We start from the raw sequence: 19,167 nt of genomic DNA on the forward strand, positions 1-19,167 counted from the left end.
ATGGGTTGATCAATTTATTTCACATGTATTTTTTAGTGTATCTTTCTGAAGCATAAAAAACACGTTAGGGTGTCTGTGCTTAAAAAAAGGAATATTGAGATCCAGGAATTTTACTTGGTATTGTTTGTTTTGTTTTGTTTTTTTAAGACCTACAACTCAAACGTGCCTTTGGCGGCCTCTAGTTGTCACTTATTTTACAACAACTGTATCCTGGCATTTGAATGACACTTGTGCAGTGAAATGTTCTAACCAGACAGTGATTTACAGCAATAACTTCTTAAAAGTAGCACAGACCAAAATATATGCAGTCGAGGCAAACCCTAACAAATGAAAAGCTAAAAATATATATTAAAAAACAAAAAAAACCAAAGCTACTTAGGAAAGTAAAGGTCTTTGGTCAACATGGAGACGATGCAGGGGATTTGCTTCTTGCCGGTAAATCCCGGGAGGTTGGAGCTGGATTCAAAGTGCATCGCCACCTTGTGGTTGACGCGGGTCATGATCTGCATCAGTTCCAACTCTCCTTTGTGACGCTGCAACATGTCGCACAGCGCCTGCATGAACCAGGAACCGTTCTGCGTGTTCCTCCATGAGTAGTAGCCTGATGGGTTGTTTTCAACGTTACATTCACAGCACTTTACCTTTATTGTATCATGCAGCAAGATGGAGGAGCGCTGTATTATGAGTGCAAGGAGAGTAATGTGGTTGCATACCAGGGGCTGTGGAATAGGCGTATAAGAAATCCGCCTCCACAGGGATCCTCTCTGAGGTTTGCTCCTCGATGCTGTCAGCTTGAAGGTTGGTTCCGTCGTCCAGTGCCGAGCCGCGGCATGCCTGAAAACACACAGCGAAATATGGCTTCTTGTTAAAAAAAAAAACAACTAAAAACAACCAACTTATTACCTGCATGTGTGTACTGTACTGTTTGGCACACTTAAATTTTTCAGATCATCAAACAAATTTAAATATTAGTCAATAACAACACAACTGAACACAAAATACAGTTTATAAGTAAAACTTTTTATTATTAAAAGGGGAAAAAAAATCCAAATCTAAAGTGCATGGCCCTGTGTGAAAAAGTGATAAAACATAACATAACTGAGATTAATTGAGATGTATCAGTCTGGAAAAGGTGATAAAGCTTTGGGACTCCAGCGAACCACAGTGAGAGTCATTATCCACAAATGGCGACAACATGGAACAGTGGTGAACCTTCCCAGGAGTGGCCAGCCAACCAAAATGACCCCAACAGCGCAGCAACGACTCATCCAAGAGGTCACAAAAGATTCCACAATAACATCCAAAGGACTGCAGGCATCACTTGCCTCAGTTAAGGCCGGTTCATGACTCCACCATAAGAAAGACACTGGACAAAAACAGCCTGCATAGCAGAGTTCCGAGACCAAAACCACTGCTGGCGGTAGTGTGATGGTCTGGGGCTGTTTTGCTGCCTCAGGACCTGAAAGACTTGCTGTGATTAATGGAACCATGAATTCTGCTGTCTACCAAAAAATCCTGAAGGAGAATGTCCGGCCATCTGTTCGTGACCTCAAGATGAAACCAACTTGGGTTCTGCAGCAGGACAATGATGCCAAACACACCAGCAAGCCCACATCTGAGTGGCTGAAGAAAAACAAAATGAAGACTGTGGAGTGGCCTAGTCAAAGTCCTGACCTGAATCCTATTGAGATGCTGGGGCATGACCTTAAAAAGACGGTTCATGGCTGAATTGCAACAATTCTGCGAAGATGAATGGGTCAAAATTCCTCCACAGCGCTGTAAGAAACTCATTGCAAGTTATCGAAGACGCTTGATTGCAGTTGTTGCTGCTAAGGGTGGCCCATCCATCTTGGTGACTGAGTGGGCAATCACTTTCTCTCCTAATAATAAAAAGTTTCATTTAAAAACTGCATTTTGTGCCCAGCTGTGTTGTCATTGACTAATATTTAAATTTGTTTGATGATCTTCTGAAACATTTAAGTGTGACAAACATGCAAACAAAAAAAATTAGGAAGGGGGAAAAACACTTTTCACACCACTGTACATTGAACTAACCTGTATAAAGAAGAGCTTTGGTTTCCCCACCAGAGTCTTGCAGCGATGTCCTTTAAAAGGTTTTGTCAGGTTCTCAAGCTGTTCAAAACCATCAGTTCCAAATATCACGCCCTCATCGCCATGACTTAGCAGCACACACACGAAGGATGCGCTACTGCTGTGGTCCTCTTGGGATGCTACACGGAACCAAACAAGACATGGTGGCATAACCTCACAGTTATTAAACACATCTTGAATTCAGTTTTACACATTAAGAAACAATAACAGACATACAACATACAGCAGGGAACAATAACTGGCGGACTGTGGTCCCAGATGCCATCCAATACAGACCTGGACCTCCATCCATCATCTTCCACATTTTTAGTTTTAATGGGGCACCATTTTGACTTGCGCATCTTTTTTGGACTTTACGGAACTGGTTGATCCATTGACCAACCGCCTGTGATATTCATAGCTTCAACACTCTTTTTCACCTGCAGATAGCGCCACCGAACCACTTTCTATGTAACTTACCATGAAAAAAAACAAATTATCCATAGATAAAGAGGTCAGCGAGACGAGTGAAAGTTTACGGGGAAAAAGAGCCGCATGTGAGAGCTATTCAGAGCTTTAGCACTCTTTTCACCCACAGGTAGCGCCATCAAACCACTTTCTGTGTAAGTTACCACAAACAAAAACTAATGACTTACAATTTTAAGCAGAGAAAAGAAAAATAGAAACAAGTGATAGACACAGATAAAGAGGACAGCGAGACGAGTAAACGTTACGGGGAAAGGAGATATGAGATATTCGTAGTTGTGACACTCTTTTTATTTTTTTACCTGCACATAGTGTCAACAAACCACTTTCTATGTACCATGAAAAAAACACATTATAGATACGGATAAAGAGGACAGTGAAAGTTACGGGGAAAGAAGAGAGATATTCATAGCTTTATCACTGTTTTTCACCTGCAGATAGCACACCAAATCACTTTCTATGTAATTTACCTTAAAAAAAACCAAATTATTTCCAATTTTAAGATCAGAAAAGAAATAAGGAAACATGATAGAAACAGATATGGATACCAAAGCAGAAAAAAGACTGCAGGGATCTACTGTACTTGCAATAATCATCCAAAACATGACATTACCACTGTGCATCAGACTCATCATCTGCTTTACGGTCTGATCCGTGGCCACCTTAATTGAATACCCAAGTTCGGAAAATGTCTTCATGGCAATGGCAGCGTCCACATCCGTCCCGTTGCGAGTGCTCATGTCTGGGGAGACACAAACCAAAAAACAAGATTGCTTCAGTGCTGAGCTTCTTTGGTTATTATAAAGATCAGTGTTTCCTACGGGACGGCAATCTGTTTGTGGCAGCGGTATAATTTGCATAATTGGCCATGATGCGTTTGCATGGAATTGTAATGTAGGAGAGCTCAACAAATATGTTTAGGACTGTTTTTTTTGTTGTTTTTTTTCATGTCACAAACAAGACGGAGCTGCCAGTGAGTGCTTTGAGATAGGGGAGGGGCTGACAATGACACTTTCGTGCCAGAGTCTCTGTTAGAAAGCCCACGATTTTGACATGTTTATGTCTTTGTTTTTCATCAAGACGGGCGTGAAGACTTGGCACTTTGTGAAACCGAAAGTGAAACCAATACGTAACTTTCCCCGACGCCGTCACAGCTTAATGAGCCCACCAAATCGAAGACATGCTGCCGTGTTCTTTCTATACCTTTACCACCCGAAACCACTTCTATCTCACCCTGTTGAGAACCTCTCAGTTTTTGAGTCGCTTTAAAAAAAAAAAAAAAAAAAAAAGTATTTAGAGGGGTATTAGTATTTACTTGCCAAATATAGCAACAAAGTCACTAAGTTGGAAACACTGATCCCTCCTGCTGTGTCTTCTTATTCTCTGGCTAACCAAGTGCGTACGAGGTGTGCTAAGAAGCACACAGACAGTCGTGTTATAATGTATTTGTGGCAGGCTCTGGATGGGAAACACTGCAGATCTGTGCTTCACTGACAACAAATCACAAGTTAAGCTTGTCCTATGGCAGGTGTAAAAATACCGGATGTACCTGTAAAGTCACTACATTAGTCGTGCCCCGTCAGACTGTAATGTGTATGCCGTTGTCTGTCAGTTCATCAGACACTCAAAGAAGGCTACAAAAGGATTGTGAAGGATGTCGAATAAAAGACATTTCATGCCTTAACACCCCATGTAGGAAACCAACTCCGACTGACAGTTTGGGGAATGATTTAAATTGAAAGAATGAGAAATAACAGCGTTGGACGTGCACATACAGGCGGGATGGGCGTATTTACTTGTACTTCGGTGGAAGTTCTTATTGTTGATAATGAGGCAGAGTCCCATGTGTGGGTAGTCCATCTTGTAACGGTATGGGTTACAGACTGATGCCTTGCTGGTGGGCACAGAGTCAGTTTCCTCAGCTTTCTCACTGTCTGCATTTGATGGATTTTTCCTAAAAAAAAAAAAAAAAAAGTGCAGAGTCAAGTTATGAGCAGCGCTCAAAGAAACAGGTGGAGCAACCTGCTCTGCAGCTTTCAGCTCAAATGTGCTCTTTAACAGGATCTGGAAGCTCAGTGACTCAGTCGAGTGGTTTTGTCAAGACCCGGTGACAAAGGCTGACTCTGCAAAGCATTTCGACATTCATGGTGTTTTTCCACTTGACAATCGTGTGTCACATTGAACACAGCATCGGAGAACTTTCATTCAGCACACTTACGACCACCAAGGTGCCGCCTGCTGCATATTCTAAATGTTCTAAAAATTCAACAAGACAACTTTTACACAGAAAGTCAGACCTGCTAACCTTGAAAACATTTTATGAGTACTTCCCCCTGCCCCTGGCTAACTTGAGGAATCAAAATAACGTTATCCATATTTACAGGCATAGCTGTGTTATTAGTTATTGATATCAACATTCCAGCTTTTTCGAGTCTCATTAAACCTTTTACTCTATTATTCCCATTTTTCCCGAAAACAAAACAAACTAGATGAAGCAATTTCAGTAGAGATTGTGGATGCGGTAATGCTAAAATGTAGAAATGTATTCACCGACTGAGGATCAAACCAGTGACCATCATTGTTGGGATATGACCACTCTACAGCTTGAGCCATACCACTGTGCACAGGACAAGCAGAATGTCAAATAAATTTCCGCCAATAGGGGGCGACATTGAAATTGTCCATTCATTTTCAATGGGAAAAATGTCACAGAAAATATTGGAATTATGGAAAGTGTGGTAATCTTTGATGAATGAATAGAATGAGCAGAACATTTTGGAATGGTTATGGAATAACGGAATAAGTGTCTCTTTAACAGGAAAGCCGCAACAGCACACCCTCTTAAAAGTTTCCCATTTTATTGTTATTATTGTAGCTCACATTGGAATTTGCCTGAAGTTGTCACACAATTCCTCTTTTTGTTTACCTTTGAGTAAAATCTGTAGAAGCACTCTTTCACAACTCTCTCGTCAGTGAAAGATGTTCTGTTTTGCTCTAATATTCATAGAGTCCTTCGTGAAAACTCATTTGCACGTTGCTGTGTTATTAATTCATGTGTTTTTCATATTGGGCTCTAAAGCTACGTTATTTTCCGCACTCTCACATCAGACTTCGGTGCATAGTTCCACTCCAATGATGTGTGTTTTGTCAGGTTGACGCGTCATGTTTGCACTTTTGACCAGCGCTACAGCTGCAGAGCATATGAGACACAGCGGTTTAGCACTGGATTCTGAAAGAATGAACATATATTGGTCCGTCCATTCACTTTTAAATGTTCAATTTGTCAATCAACTGCTCTTACTTTTGAGCAAGCAATGGCTCTCATTCGCTCGGCAAGTAAAAAAATGATTTAATTGGCTCATTTTGAGTGACATCACCGTGTTTGCTGTCAAGTAACTGTAACATCTTAAGTAACTACGCCCGCAAACTGCCGCTGCGATTGGTCCGCCAGCATGATTATATGTTATTATATTTCCCATTCACTTGAATTGGTCACGGGTTTGTAAAAAGACCATCAATGGCTCTGGAACGAGGTCCACCACCAGGACATACTGTAAACACAACATGGACTGTTCACACTTCTGCCCTCAGGACGGAGGTAGACGAGTGTAAAATGCAGGACAACCCGTCTAAAGAACTCGTTCTACACCACCGCCATCAGACTCTTAAACAGCTGATCAGAATATTACACGACAGACACTTTAATACCAACCTGAATACTTGAAATACTCTTTTTGCACAGCACACAGCTCTTTTATTTGTATATAACATTTTTATGCCTTAATATTTATCTTATTTATTTCTACACTAATTTTTTACTATTCATATACTACTTATGCTATTTTTTATGCTGGTATTCTGAGTGGACAGCAAAGTAAGAATTTCATTGTACAGGGAAACGTGTTTCTTTACTGTGCACATGACAAGCACTTTGAATCTGTAGGGGTAAAAAAAAGCTTGTCAAAGATCCTCTATAGGCCAGTAAGCTGTGCTGTTTTTAAGGACCTACTGTAAAAAAAAAAAAAAAAATGCTAGTCAAAGATCCTCTATAAGATAGGAGCACTCTGCTGTTTACAAGGACCTACTGGGAATGTTGGAAGCCTGCCTAAATACACTTTCCCAACAGGAAGTTACGCAGGGGTTGTACATGAGAATAGTGTTGTTTTGCATGTACTGTATATCATTGTGTAAGCATCTATTTCGACAGCCGAACAGTTTGTGTAGTAAATAACAGTGCAGTAATGACCTCTTTGAAAAGAGACTGAAGGCGTCCAAAGTGTCCTCACAGATCTCTCCAGCTGGCTCAGTCATGCTGCTTTTTCACACTGCAAGACATAAAAATACAGATGCTGATATTGGACACGCTTTAACAATGTCTTACATTTGCATTAATTCAAGATATTTTTTCAATCATTTTTTTACCAGTTACTTTTTGCCCAACGTGTCGTTTAACAGGCAAGTCAGTACTTGCAAACAAATTTCAATAAAAGCTGCTTGCTGCTGTGAAAAGAGCTCAGGGAAATGAAATAAGAGTGAATGCAAAGAAAACATCTACATTAAACAATATCTCATTTTAGGTTTTTTATGCCCTGGACAGAAAAGGCGAGCTGATATTTTAAATGCAATGCTTGCTAAACAAAGAAAGGGAAAGTAAGGTCATAATGCTGAGTAGTAAATAGCTGACACTAAACGACAGCACTTTGGGAACATAAATGACGTGACAGTTTGAGGAAGGTTATTTTCGGTTTCAGTGCACAAAGAATAGAAGAGTTTATAGATATCTCTGAAGTTCATATAACACCATGCTATTATTGTATTTATTCCTGTCGATACAACATTGAAATAGCGACAGTGCGTTGGCATTATATGTGTATTCGTCAATCCAATTTCCTAACTTTCCGTCTGCCGCAAACTTTTGGTTGGGTGCGACAACACATTAAATCTAGTTTGAAGACAAAAGCAAGACAAATTCGCTTGCGGAAAGGCTTGACAAAGGAAAGAAGCTCATACTTACGAGGTGCGACTCCTAATGTGAGCTAATACTCCAGCCCAAACCTGGAAGAAGAACCTGAAACTCTCAGCCAATCAGAGACACACCTTGGCACATGATCGGACATTATAGCACAGGAGACCATGATTGGCCAAAGAGCAACCAATCACCTCATGCGGCAGTAACAACTGAATTTACAATGTAAAGTACAGTATTTTTATTCTTTCAAATTTTCATAAACGAAAGACTGGGAGTCGGACCTCTCTTATTCATAGAACCTATTTACTTCACACTTTTACCTCAGCAAATGGCTAATCTGATAACATATAAGTGCGAAAATCATAATTTGAAACACACCATGTTCGTGATAGTCAAGGATCCTCTATTTCAGGTGTGTCAAACTCGTGCCATGGAGGGCTAAGACTCTGCTAAAGCAGGAGATTTTAATGATCCTTCAATTTGAGGGAAGGAGCTCATCAATTAAATCACCTGCTGGAGAAACTGGTTGGAGAGAAAACCTGCAGTGTGTATGGCACGAGTTTGACACATGTGCTCCATTTGAAAAGAACACTGCTGTTTGCAAGGACATACCACAAAAACGATAGTCAAAGATTCTTTATAACACAAAGACACTGCTGGTTTTAAGGACTTATGGCAAAAAAAAAAAAAATGCTACTCAAAGATCCTCTATAAGACAGGAACACTACGCTGCTTTTAAGAACCTAAAGCAAAAAAATCTGGTCAAAGATCCTCTGACAGGAACACTGCTGTTTGCAAGATCATCTTTATGACAAAAGCACTGTCCAGTTCTTAAGGGCCTACTGAAAAAAAAACCAAAAAACATACTAGTCAAAGATCGTCTCAAAGACCGGAGAACTGTGCTGTTTTTAAAGACCTACAGCATAAAAACATGTTGGTCAAAGATCCTCTATATGACAGGAACAGGCTGTGCTGTTTTAAAGACCTACTGCAAAAAAAAAAAAAAAAAAAAAAAAACAACAACAACAAAAAAAAACTAGTCAAAGATCATCTATAAGACAAGAGTGTCTGCTGTTTTAAAGAGTCTGCTGCAAACATGTTAGTCTTCTGAACTGAAGTCGCGGGTGAGTCCGTGGTCCGGTGGGTTCATTCACAGACTGCATTTGGCTTTGTAATTTTTGCAGCAGATTCGAAAAATATTGTAAAAAAAAAAAAAGCAGCAAAAACGTGAGTGAATATTTGCGCGATGAACAATGAATATTTTTTCATACCTGAGTTTCCATTTTCTGTACATTTCCAGATGTGAAAACCTATATAATCAAATTCCATACTTTTCATACTTGTGTAGGAACCATGCAATACACACACTATCACACTCATGTTGATATTACACTTTATACACGCGCAATCACGCTGATTTTGCATATTCCTGCATGTTTGTATACTGAGGAATAAAGTATGCTGATACTTGGTGTAGTTTGGAAGAATAGAAGTATTAGAAGGGGAAGGTGGGTGTATTATTATTATTATACAAGTATATTGGTTTAGGGTTGTATGATGCAGCGTTTTATCTTCAATTCCCCTTTAGCTTTTTCTCCAGATGGTCATTGATGCTTCTCAGCTGATGCTCTGCTCCTTGAATATGTTTAGTCTCCAGCAGCAGAGCTGCTAAACTGGAAGCCCCGTACTGTAACAGAAAAGGAGAAACATCCTACTATGGGAGTTGATCAATACCAGATAAACTGTGATTATCATACGGTCTCTTTCTCTTTAGGGTGTGCTCTCCGGTAGTCCAGGTACATTGTGTTGAGTTCTCTAAGATCTCGGAGGAAGGACTGGCTTCGTTTCAGATCTTCTAATCTGAGTTGCAGGTCGGCTTTCTCTTTTTGCAGCAGCCCCACTTGCCTCTCTGCCCTATTGGACATACGCATGGCATTACTATTTAGGCCAGTCAGTCATTAATCGTATGAAACAACCTGAAGGTGTTTCCTGGGAGGTACTTGCACCTATCCAAAAAAAAAAAAAAAAAAAAAGGTCTCCTAAATAGGCGGTTTATTCCGCAGAAAAAACCCCATCTCATTCACCCTAAAATCGGTGATACATTTATAAATACGTGATAATACAGGTAAAATTTAACATTGTTTCAATAAATTGTTAAAATATATATATTAAATTAAAGTACTAATAACTTATTATAGTAATAAAAATGTTTTCTTATTACAGTAATCCCTGGCCACCTTGCGCTTTGCCTTTCACGGTTTCACTCTATCATGAATTTTAAAAAAGTATATGAATTTATGAATCAGCACTGCTTCGTGGTTAAATACAGCCTCTTATTCGTTAAAAAAAAATCATATATAAGTAAATTTTACGTATTTTTGGCCTCTCTTAAGCATTTCCAAGCACAAACATGGCCAAATGAAGTAAAATACAAATATAAGGCATTCAGAAAACATATTAAAAACGCTGTGATGAGATGTAGTATTCAACACTGGTCACTAGGTGTCAGTAATCTTACATTGATAGGACAATAGCCACTGCAGGAAGTACTGTACAGAAGAGGAAGTAATAAAAGAAGGAACAACAAGGAACTCTCCCAATGCCAACATGTATAAGTCTATATTATATCTTATTTTCTGTGATTATGTCTACTACATTGGGTAATACGAGTGTAAAGGTGACTACAGGGATTCTATTTCATGTCTAGAGGGCTCTAATAATGTAATAATAAAACTCGTACTTAGAAGGTCGCAAAGAAGAAGTCTTGCATTGCGGAAATTCACTTACTACAGTTACGTCTGGACCAATTAAACGTAATAAACGAGGACTTACTGTACAGCCATTTCCAGCTACGATCGCCACTAGCCCACTATGTGACTAACTTATGGCTACGATGACAACTTGTCACTGCCTTCTTTGAATACGGTGAGCCTATGTTTAACAGATCCAAGCTGTCGATAACCAACCCCCCCCCCCCAAAAAAAACTCATAAGGCTCTAAAAGACATAAATGGACGTCACTGCATTTATTAGTGTTCAATGTTTATTTTTATTGTTAATTATTGGAATGAAGTTCTTCTTTTATGGAACATAGGTTCATATGTTTATGTGGCATTAGGTGCAGTTGCATTACCTTATAAGCTCATGCTTGGCATCCAAAAGTCTGCTTGTCTTTGTACGAATCATGGAGCCCACCTGACAGGTTAAAAAAAACAAGCAAAGGTATTTACTATACCTGTGAATGTAACAAAATAAAGTTAAAATATATATATATACATATATCATTAAACACTTGTTCAATACAAGGTGATCCTAAATGAGCATGGATATCATGTCTTTGTCAACAATCAGTATTCCTCCATCCAGCCATTCATTTTTTATGCCGGTTATCCTCATTAGGGTCGCGGGCAATCTTCAGTGAAGGTAAACGTAACCTTAAATGTTAAATGTATCCTTTCATTCATCATTCATATGCATTTAGAATTGTTTTCTGCATACAAAACTATAAAAACGTGTTTTGTGTTAACATTTTTGGCTTTCTGGAACTATTGATTTGGTTAGAGTGCGTTTGGTTTCGAGTCTGACCTTCTGGAATGGATTAATGAGGCTAACCAAGGTTCCACTGTATGTGGGGAAAGGCTGGGTGAGAATAAGAAACTCAAACAATGTCCAATATACAGTCATGGAAAAAATGATTAGACCACCCTTGTTTCTTCAGTTTATTGATCCATTTTAATGCCTAGTACAACTAAAGGTACATTTGCTTGAACAAATATAATGATGATAACAAATATAGGTCATAAGAGTTTCATTTACGAGTTGATATCTACCAACTTCCATGGTTTCCTTGATAACCAAAATCACTTCAGTTCTTACATGAATAGCTATAGCATTGTACTGCCAAAAAAATGTAACTCTTATTAACTATTTTTGTTGTCATTGTAATATTTGTCCCAAAAAAATAAAAAATAAAAATAAAAATTTAGCATTAAAACGAACAAGAAAAAACAAGGATGGTCTAATCATTTTTCCAATGACCGTATACATTTGAGGATTGAACATTGAAAGGAGTACAAGGCAACATAAATGCTAGCATAAACATTACAGTGTTCATTTTTTAAAATGGTTTCCCGAGTTACCTTGGCATTTTCCAGCTTCAGAGCCTTGAGCTCCTTGCATGAAGCGATCTGAAAGAACATCAGAAAAGATCACTTTAAAGATAATCCCACTTCCTGGTTTATGGAGGACGACAAAGGACAAGAGTTTTTCTAAAAATGTTTTTATTGCCGACTAGGCAGAAGGTAGACTGACCTTTTCAAGGAGCTGTTCCTTTACATTGTTGGAGAAACAATCAATGGACTGCTTGACTGCTGTTGAGGCCACAGAATCCCTACAAAATCAACAAACACACAGTTTCAATACTGTATCTCACACAAATTGTGCAAAGTGCTAATTTAAGAGTTATATTCACCTGTACTCATCACAGAAATCCAGGAAGGCGTCTAACATCGCTTCTAACTCGGTTCCTCCCTGAGATCTCTTCCTTTTCTTCTTGCCCTTCAAGTCTTTGTCTGCTTTGTTCAAGCAAAAGAGCGTGAGAGCATTATAAATGATGGCAATACCTGGCAAACAAATGGACAATGTAGTACAAACCACAGTGTTTGTGTCATCACTGGCTGAAATACACACTGCTCAAAACAACAAAGGCTACCAACCAGTATCAGCCGATTTCTGTGGAAGAGTATGTGATCGGTATATGCCAATCAATGCCTTTCACAAAAAACAATCACCTGTGGCTTAAACTATTCCTGTGGAGATGCCTGTGTGCAGTCTTGGGTAGTCCCCCCACCTCCTTTCCTTCACACTGCGCAGGTGTGCAGTGGGAAACCCAAATCAACAATCTGTGTGGAACTTATATGCCATTTGTGAGAGCAATGTCAAGCTTGCATCCTGCCACACATGCCACAAAAAATATCTTGTGGGGCAAGTTAAAAAGCTTTATTTAATAACAGCATTTGAAGAGCAAAGACTTGACGGAATATGGTGAGTTTTCAAAACTCAGCCAACACTGGGTGCCCGTATGTGCGTGACAGCCAAAAGGCTAAACAAATAACCCACATTCTCACCCCTTTATATTTTTTAATAATTACCTATAGGGCCCATGGAATTGTCCTAGGCTGGACACAATAAAAGGCCATTCAATGTGCAGTCCAACTGTATTCATTTATGATATTCAACTTTTTAGGAGGTTTTGAACTACTTTGTACTGTCTTTTGTGTTCGATAAACAAATAAAGTCAAGAATACAAAAGTGGTCCCCCATATTAGAGATGTGCGAGTCATGAACGAGTTGTTCAAAACTCTTACAGAATCGGGACTCATAGGTACTCCTTCACTTACTCACCACTGATAAAGCTCGCTGCATGAAAAAAGGACACCAGTTACCATGTCATTAATTGTGCATTTGCATAAATGTATTAACCCGCGTGGAAAAAGCAACACATCTGCTCCTTTCATCAAATCATCTCCTGCCTGAGCTGCATCACCATCTCCACTAGAACAATTCACTCACTCAGCCCACCAGTTTCCACTCACTCAGGGGTGGGACTTGAGTTCCTGCGTGTGAGCTCTGTGATGAGTGGCTCAAGTAAATGTACTGTAATAGCCATCATGAGTGGTATATCATTGAACCAGAGGTGACATACAATGCAAAAAAAAAAGTGCGTGGTATATACAGTAGCTAGAAATCATTGCACCTTTACCGGAGGATGCTTTCTGTCCTGATGAAGTCTTTCGGGTTCTCTCCAGACTGTGCATTTTTGTTTTCTTTGGCTTGGTTTGACTTGGGTTCTAAATAAATGAAGCCTTAGATTAGAACAAACACAAGATTCCAAAACAACATGGACGAGGGAGGCCCTTCCATACCCAGCTCGTGTCCTTGTCTGTGTCCTCATCAGAGGACAGGATGATATTACGTCTCCTTTTGCCGCCAAAATCTGACTCCTAAGAAATGGGCAAAACGCAATGGTGTCGGCTCCTGGCTACCTTGAATACAAATAATACACCTTGAAATACCGGAGAAGACATGTTCTTACATTACCTGTGAACGACTGGACCCCCCACTGCCTGACACACTCCTTTTCTTCTGTGTAGTCTTTACTTGCTCATCATTCAAAGGCCTTAATATAGTGCAAAGAAAGACACACATTTACAAAGGAACTTCTCTCAGGGCAAACAAACTACAGATTTCCTTAAGTGTAAGTCCCATATTATAATATTTTTAGCAACTTTATGTAAGTCCCACCAAAATTGAGCCTTGATGGTAGAATTTTGTTTAAAAGTTTAAGCCCTAGTGGGAATATGCTGTTTTATGTGTCTGTAGCTTTAATGCTTATGAGTTTTTGTCCATGCCTGTTTGTGAAAGACTCAAAGCGCTATTGCGGACCACTAGCATAGCTACAGTATGTGTGCTAAAGTAGTGATTCTCAACTGGTGGGTCGGGACCCAAAAGTGGGTGACAAATCCATTCAGGGTGGGTGGCAGACAGCTTGTCAAATAATTACATTAACATATGTAGTATACAAACTATGTCTGGCTTTTTATTATTATTTTTAAATAAAATAGAGCAATATTTTAATCATCTTCCTCCATGGTATACAGTGATCCTTTGCCGCTTCAAATTTCACGGCTTCACCTCTATCACGGTTTTTCCAAAATATATGCTATTTATTAATCATCGCTGTTTTGTGGTTAAATAGGGCCTTGTATTAGTAAAAAAAAAATTTTTTTAAAATGCATATTTATTTGAGAGAAATTAATATGCATGTTTATGCAAATGCAACAATGCATTCAAATATGCTGTGATGATATGTGGTACTCTACACTGGTTACCCGGTGTCAGCAATGTTACTTTAAGGAGACAATAGCCAATGCAGGAAGTACTGCACAGAACAGGAAGTTAAAAAACAACACTGACAAGAAACTCTCCCAATGCTACCGTGTGCGAGTCTACATTGTGTCTTGTATGTCTTATTTTCTGTTATTAGATCTACTGTATTGGGTAATCAGAGTTTAAAAGTGACTGTAGGGGTGTTATGTCTTGTGTAGAGAGCTCTAATAATGTTTAAAAACGCATTTAGAAGGTCATATACAGGTTTTCTATAGTAAAACTATAAAGTATAATATCTCTGAAAATTTTATTTAATTAAACATTGTGCCTTACTTCCTTTTAATACCTTTTACAACCCAGTGGAGCCAGCAATATTTGAAATTTGATCATAATTGGAGAAAAATACAGTTTAAAAAGGAAAACTGCACTTTTTATTGGAATCTTGCCCATCATCTACAATTTTTATGCAAGACATGAACACGTGTCTCTCTTTTCTGGGCATTCTAAAGATATAAAAACAGATAAAAAGAGCCAGCTCATTACTGCAGGTATGGGACATACAGTACCTATTGCTCCTATGAAGCCGTCTGAAAAAGTCTCCAAAAAGCGGCAACAACGCTCCATTTACATATAATGTGACTTGCATATTAACCAAGCTACAGCAACATTGTTATTATTTTTAACATTGTTATGCCGATCAAACTACATTACTGGCGTATTGAGAATTAGCCATAACACACCGGCTAGCTGCTGTGTTTTTATTTCTGAGTTTGGAAAAGGTAATGCTAGGTGTAGGTGTCTGTTTCTATATTGTTATATGAAATCAATGCGGCAAGGAAGGAAGTTCTGGTAACGCTTTGAATGGCCGAAATACGCAAAATACTGTAAAGTATTACATGTTATCATGAATGTACCATGTTACTACATGGTATATACAGTATAAAACCATAAAACGTTGTTGGAGGTTTTTAATAGCGGTCTTTGTAGGCGGCATAGGTGGATCCCATTACGTGCACTACTGAGCTGCCGCTTTTTATCTGTTTTTATATCTTTAGAACGCACAGAAAAGTTAATGTTTCACAAGGACTGTGGATGATGGGCAAAATTCCAAAAAAAGTTTTCCATTAAAGTTTGGGTTCTTATCTTTGTACATTTGAGAATTAACACTACAGTGATCAATTTTACTGTTGTGTGACAGTTAAGAGAGTGTTAAAAAATAACCCGCAAAAAGTTTTGCAAGTACTAATCCTATTTCTCCTGCATTGTTTATAACCAGCATACATCAAAAACTTAAATAAGCAACTTAAATGTTTTTTTTTAAGGTATGCACTATATAATGGCAGACAGGAGGTGTTTGGGACATGCCCCTGATATTACAGACCATGAAGTGACCATCCTGACAATGACAGAGACATCATTACAACCACAAACCATAGCTTTAGATGCCACCTCAGACCACATGATCCCCACCACAACTCACCCGGCTGCAGACGTCTGTTCGACACGCCTCTTGGCAGGCTTGACAGGTGAAGGAGGAGCAGCTTGATTGCTTGTGTCTGACTTCTTGGGTCTGAAAGATGCAAATTCAACATCCCATCAGCACCTTTAATGCAGGATTTCTGCATGCATTTCTAGATGTCGTTCATACTGCTTTGTTTTAACACTGTGTAGTTTTTCGTTAAAAAACGTAAGGTAATGTCATCATGGCCAATTACACAAATACCGCAGGTAGATTGCAGTCCTGTGTGAAACAGTATATAGTATAGTGATTTGCAATAATAAAGTGACAGAAGACGCTACCTGGTTTTCACACTTTTTTTCGCTTTCTGTGTCAAGTTGTTTTTCCCCACTCTTCCTTTCTCCGCCTGGGTCTCCTTCGATGGGTTTAAATCTTCTTCAATGGCAGTACTGTGCATCCGGTTACCTGAGCAACACAAGGTAGCACAGGCATGTACCTTTAGCGTTACATGCCACAGACTGAATAAAAAAAGAATAAAATAATTTAAAGAACATGTTTACAATCGTAAGTACAGCAAGTAAGTACAGTTGGACTTCTTGTACAGAATAAAATGGACGTTGCCATTTAAAGATTCACCGTCGTGTTGCTGTAGTCCTTGTATAAAACTGACTCCATCTATGGAAGACAGGTTGGGAGAATCAAAAGAGCACGCTTTCTAGATACCAAAAAATAGGGAGAAAAAAAACATCTCTTTAGCATGGTGGAAAGGGACGTTGAATGACTATGGTGTTAATGATAAAATAGGAAATAGTAAAATGATTTTGTGGACAATTTGTGAAAAACATGATCCACTAAACCTTGTAATTTGGTGGAAGGGGTGCTGTCTTGGCTCCTCTTCTCTTTCTGGTACTGTAGAAACAACATAGTGTACTTATACTCTCACTTCACTATACATTGCTTGACAAAAGTCATGTTGCTTATCCAAGATGTAGGAACAATAAATAATAATTCAACTTTTAGTTGCTCATTTGGAATTAGAAATAGCTTATACGAAAGGCAAAAGCCTCTAGGTTTTTGCTTATTATACCAAAATAAAGTCTCCTGTCCTTCATTGAGTTTATCATTTAATTAGGACAGAAAGGTCAGATTTTGCTTGGACGAAAGTCTTTTCGTATACCAAAATAAAGTATGACAGAAATTATATTCCCCTTTGAAAACACAAACATGCTACAAAAACATCAAAACTTAAAAGTTAGGGTGCCTTGGTAAGAAGAATTAATATTGTGTATGACTCCTGTGAGCTTGGAGGACTCCATCCATAAGTCTCAGCAATGACTCAAATAACTATTTGATCAAATCATCTGGAATGGCAAAGAAAGCAGTCTTGAACGACTGATCACGATTCTTTGATTTCATCTTCCAAACCTCCTCCTCCCCAAACCCACCTGCTCAAAAATGTTCATTCATAGTCTGGTGACTGGGCGGGCCAATTTTGTTGCATCTTGACTGACCTTCTTTGCTTTCAGGAGCTTTGATGTGGAGGCAGAAGTATGAGAAGGTGTGCCATCCTGCTGAAGAATTCACCCTGTCATGTGATTTGGAAGGTAATGGGCAGCATGTATTTTCTGATACTTCAGGCTGTTGTTACCATCCACTCTTCAGATCTCTTGCACACTCCCGTACTGGATGTTACCCCATCCATCCATCTTCTACGCCGCTTCTCACTAGGGTCGCGGGTATGCTAGAGCCTATCCCAGCTGACTTCGGGCGAGAGGCAGGGTATACACGCTGCAGTGGTCGCCAGCCAGTCGCAGGGCACATATAGACAAACAATCATTCACACTCACATTCATACCTATGGACAATTTAGAGCTGCCAATTAACCTAACATGTTTTTGGAATGTGGGAGGAAACCACAGTACCCGGAGAAAACCTACGCACGCACGAGGAGAACATGCAAACTCCACACAGAGATGCCCAATTTCAAACCTGTGGGCCTTGGCAAATGCAACATGATAAGAGAGCGCTCAAATTCTTCAGCAGCATGGCTCTCCTTCTCACACTTCAGCCTCTACATCAACGTTTCTGACAGTGAAGAAGGTCAAGATGCTCCAGAATTGGCCAGCCCAGTCACCAGACGTGAACATTGCTGAGCACGGTTGTGGTTAGATGAAGGAGGAGGTTTGGAAGACGAAACCAAAGAATCTTGATGAAGTCTGGGAGTCCTGCTAGTCTGCTATGCCAGTCCAGATGATTTTATGAAGTTATTTGAGTCATTGCTGAGACGTATGGCTGGAGTCCTCCAAGCTCATGGGAGTCATACACAATATTAATTCTTCTTACCAAGGCACCCGGACTTTATGTTGATATTTTTGTAGCATGTTTGTGTTTTCAAAAGTAAATATCATATCTACCACACATTACTTTGGTATGCGACAAGACTTTTGTCCAAGCACAATCTGTACAATCTGACTTAATTAAATGATAAATTTCAATGAATGATAAAAATATTTTTACTATAATAAGCATAATCTAGAGACTTTTGCCTTTCATATAAGCTACTTCTGAATCAAAATAGGCAACTAAAAGTGAAGTTGGTATATAATGTTCCTACATCCTGGATAAGCAACAATACTTTTGTCACTATACTGGAAACAACGGAAGTCACAAGCAAATAATTAATGTCTATTTAATTATGCATAATTGCCCTCGTTTGTTCAGTAAACTCTATTCATAGGGAACATTATTTTTTTTTTAATGGGTAAATGTGAACATCCATTTTTTTAAGCCGCTATGCTGGGGCCTCTTCCAGCTGAGTTTGGGCGAGAGGCAGGGTACGCCCTTGACTGGTCGCCAGCCAATCACAGGGCACATACACAAATCATTCACACTTAAATGTGAACGTTATCGACATATAGCCTCTCGAACATCAAGTAAAATTACAAATGTAATATCATCTATGTAAAATACATCAGTAGACGCAAGATAAACTGCAAAAAATGGCAACATGAATTAAGGCGGAACCAAGGCGTGTTCACACAGCAATGGAACGATGTCAACATTACGTAATTAAAAAACGACGGGGTAACAAGTTACACTAGCCAGTATTTTAGCTGGATATATACTACCCACTTATACATTTTAACTGTTCACTCATACCTTACCTCATTTTTGAGTTTTAGTGTAGCTTGAGCGAATGCGCACTAGATAACACAACACTACTCAAGCTTCCCGCAAAATCATTCTAGTTCCGGGCTGAAAAATTTAAGTTCCGG

The 19,167-nt window shown here is 39.1% G+C and overlaps 2 protein-coding genes across 6 annotated transcripts; both read right to left on the bottom strand.

The window, feature by feature from the left end:
* LOC129189508 (caspase-3-like) lies at positions 1-7,628 on the bottom strand. The gene is made up of 7 exons (XM_054791243.1): positions 7,592-7,628; positions 6,824-6,902; positions 4,374-4,531; positions 3,191-3,319; positions 2,056-2,231; positions 714-834; positions 1-601 (listed from the first exon to the last, which is right to left on the bottom strand). The coding sequence occupies exons 2-7, from the start codon at positions 6,886-6,888 to the stop codon at positions 372-374; spliced, it is 879 nt and encodes a 292-aa protein (XP_054647218.1). The 5' UTR covers positions 6,889-6,902; positions 7,592-7,628; the 3' UTR covers positions 1-371.
* A 1,299-nt stretch (positions 7,629-8,927) lies between these two features.
* cenpu (centromere protein U) lies at positions 8,928-19,141 on the bottom strand. Of its 5 annotated transcripts, none has more exons than XM_054791230.1 (14): positions 19,057-19,141; positions 16,750-16,801; positions 16,529-16,607; positions 16,234-16,357; positions 15,914-16,003; positions 13,645-13,723; positions 13,470-13,547; positions 13,307-13,394; positions 12,017-12,116; positions 11,857-11,935; positions 11,685-11,732; positions 10,679-10,740; positions 9,304-9,460; positions 8,928-9,233 (listed from the first exon to the last, which is right to left on the bottom strand). In XM_054791230.1, exons 1-14 carry the CDS (start codon positions 19,059-19,061, stop codon positions 9,120-9,122), a joined length of 1,155 nt encoding a protein of 384 aa, XP_054647205.1. In that variant the 5' UTR covers positions 19,062-19,141; the 3' UTR covers positions 8,928-9,119. The 5 variants fall into 5 exon arrangements, with proteins under 5 accessions (XP_054647205.1, XP_054647204.1, XP_054647203.1 ...); XM_054791229.1 differs by having other exon boundaries at positions 12,017-12,119; XM_054791228.1 differs by having other exon boundaries at positions 13,301-13,394.
* Between the last annotated feature and the right edge of the window lie 26 nt (positions 19,142-19,167).

The sequence above is a fragment of the Dunckerocampus dactyliophorus genome, chromosome 11 (genome assembly GCF_027744805.1).
Source record: "Dunckerocampus dactyliophorus isolate RoL2022-P2 chromosome 11, RoL_Ddac_1.1, whole genome shotgun sequence".
NCBI classification, from domain to species: Eukaryota; Metazoa; Chordata; class Actinopteri; order Syngnathiformes; family Syngnathidae; genus Dunckerocampus; species Dunckerocampus dactyliophorus.

What these genes read in the sequence shown, in the direction of transcription:
- cenpu (XM_054791227.1), bottom strand. An exon ending in GGGGGTCCAGTCGTTCACAG is followed by an intron (nt 13,548 to 13,644) that starts GTAATGTAAGAA and finishes CCCATTTCTTAG; the next exon opens with GAGTCAGATTTTGGCGGCAA. An exon ending in GAAAGCATCCTCCGGTAAAG is followed by an intron (nt 12,120 to 13,300) that starts GTGCAATGATTT and finishes GCTTGAACAAAG; the next exon opens with CAGACAAAGACTTGAAGGGC.
- LOC129189508 (XM_054791243.1), bottom strand. Translation starts at nt 6,888, where the DNA reads ATGACTGAGCCAGCTGGAGAGATCTGTGAGGACACTTTGGACGCCTTC. An exon ending in CAAAGCTCTTCTTTATACAG is followed by an intron (nt 835 to 2,055) that starts GTTAGTTCAATG and finishes GTGTGTTTTCAG; the next exon opens with GCATGCCGCGGCTCGGCACT. An exon ending in CGCCTATTCCACAGCCCCTG is followed by an intron (nt 602 to 713) that starts GTATGCAACCAC and finishes ACAACCCATCAG; the next exon opens with GCTACTACTCATGGAGGAAC.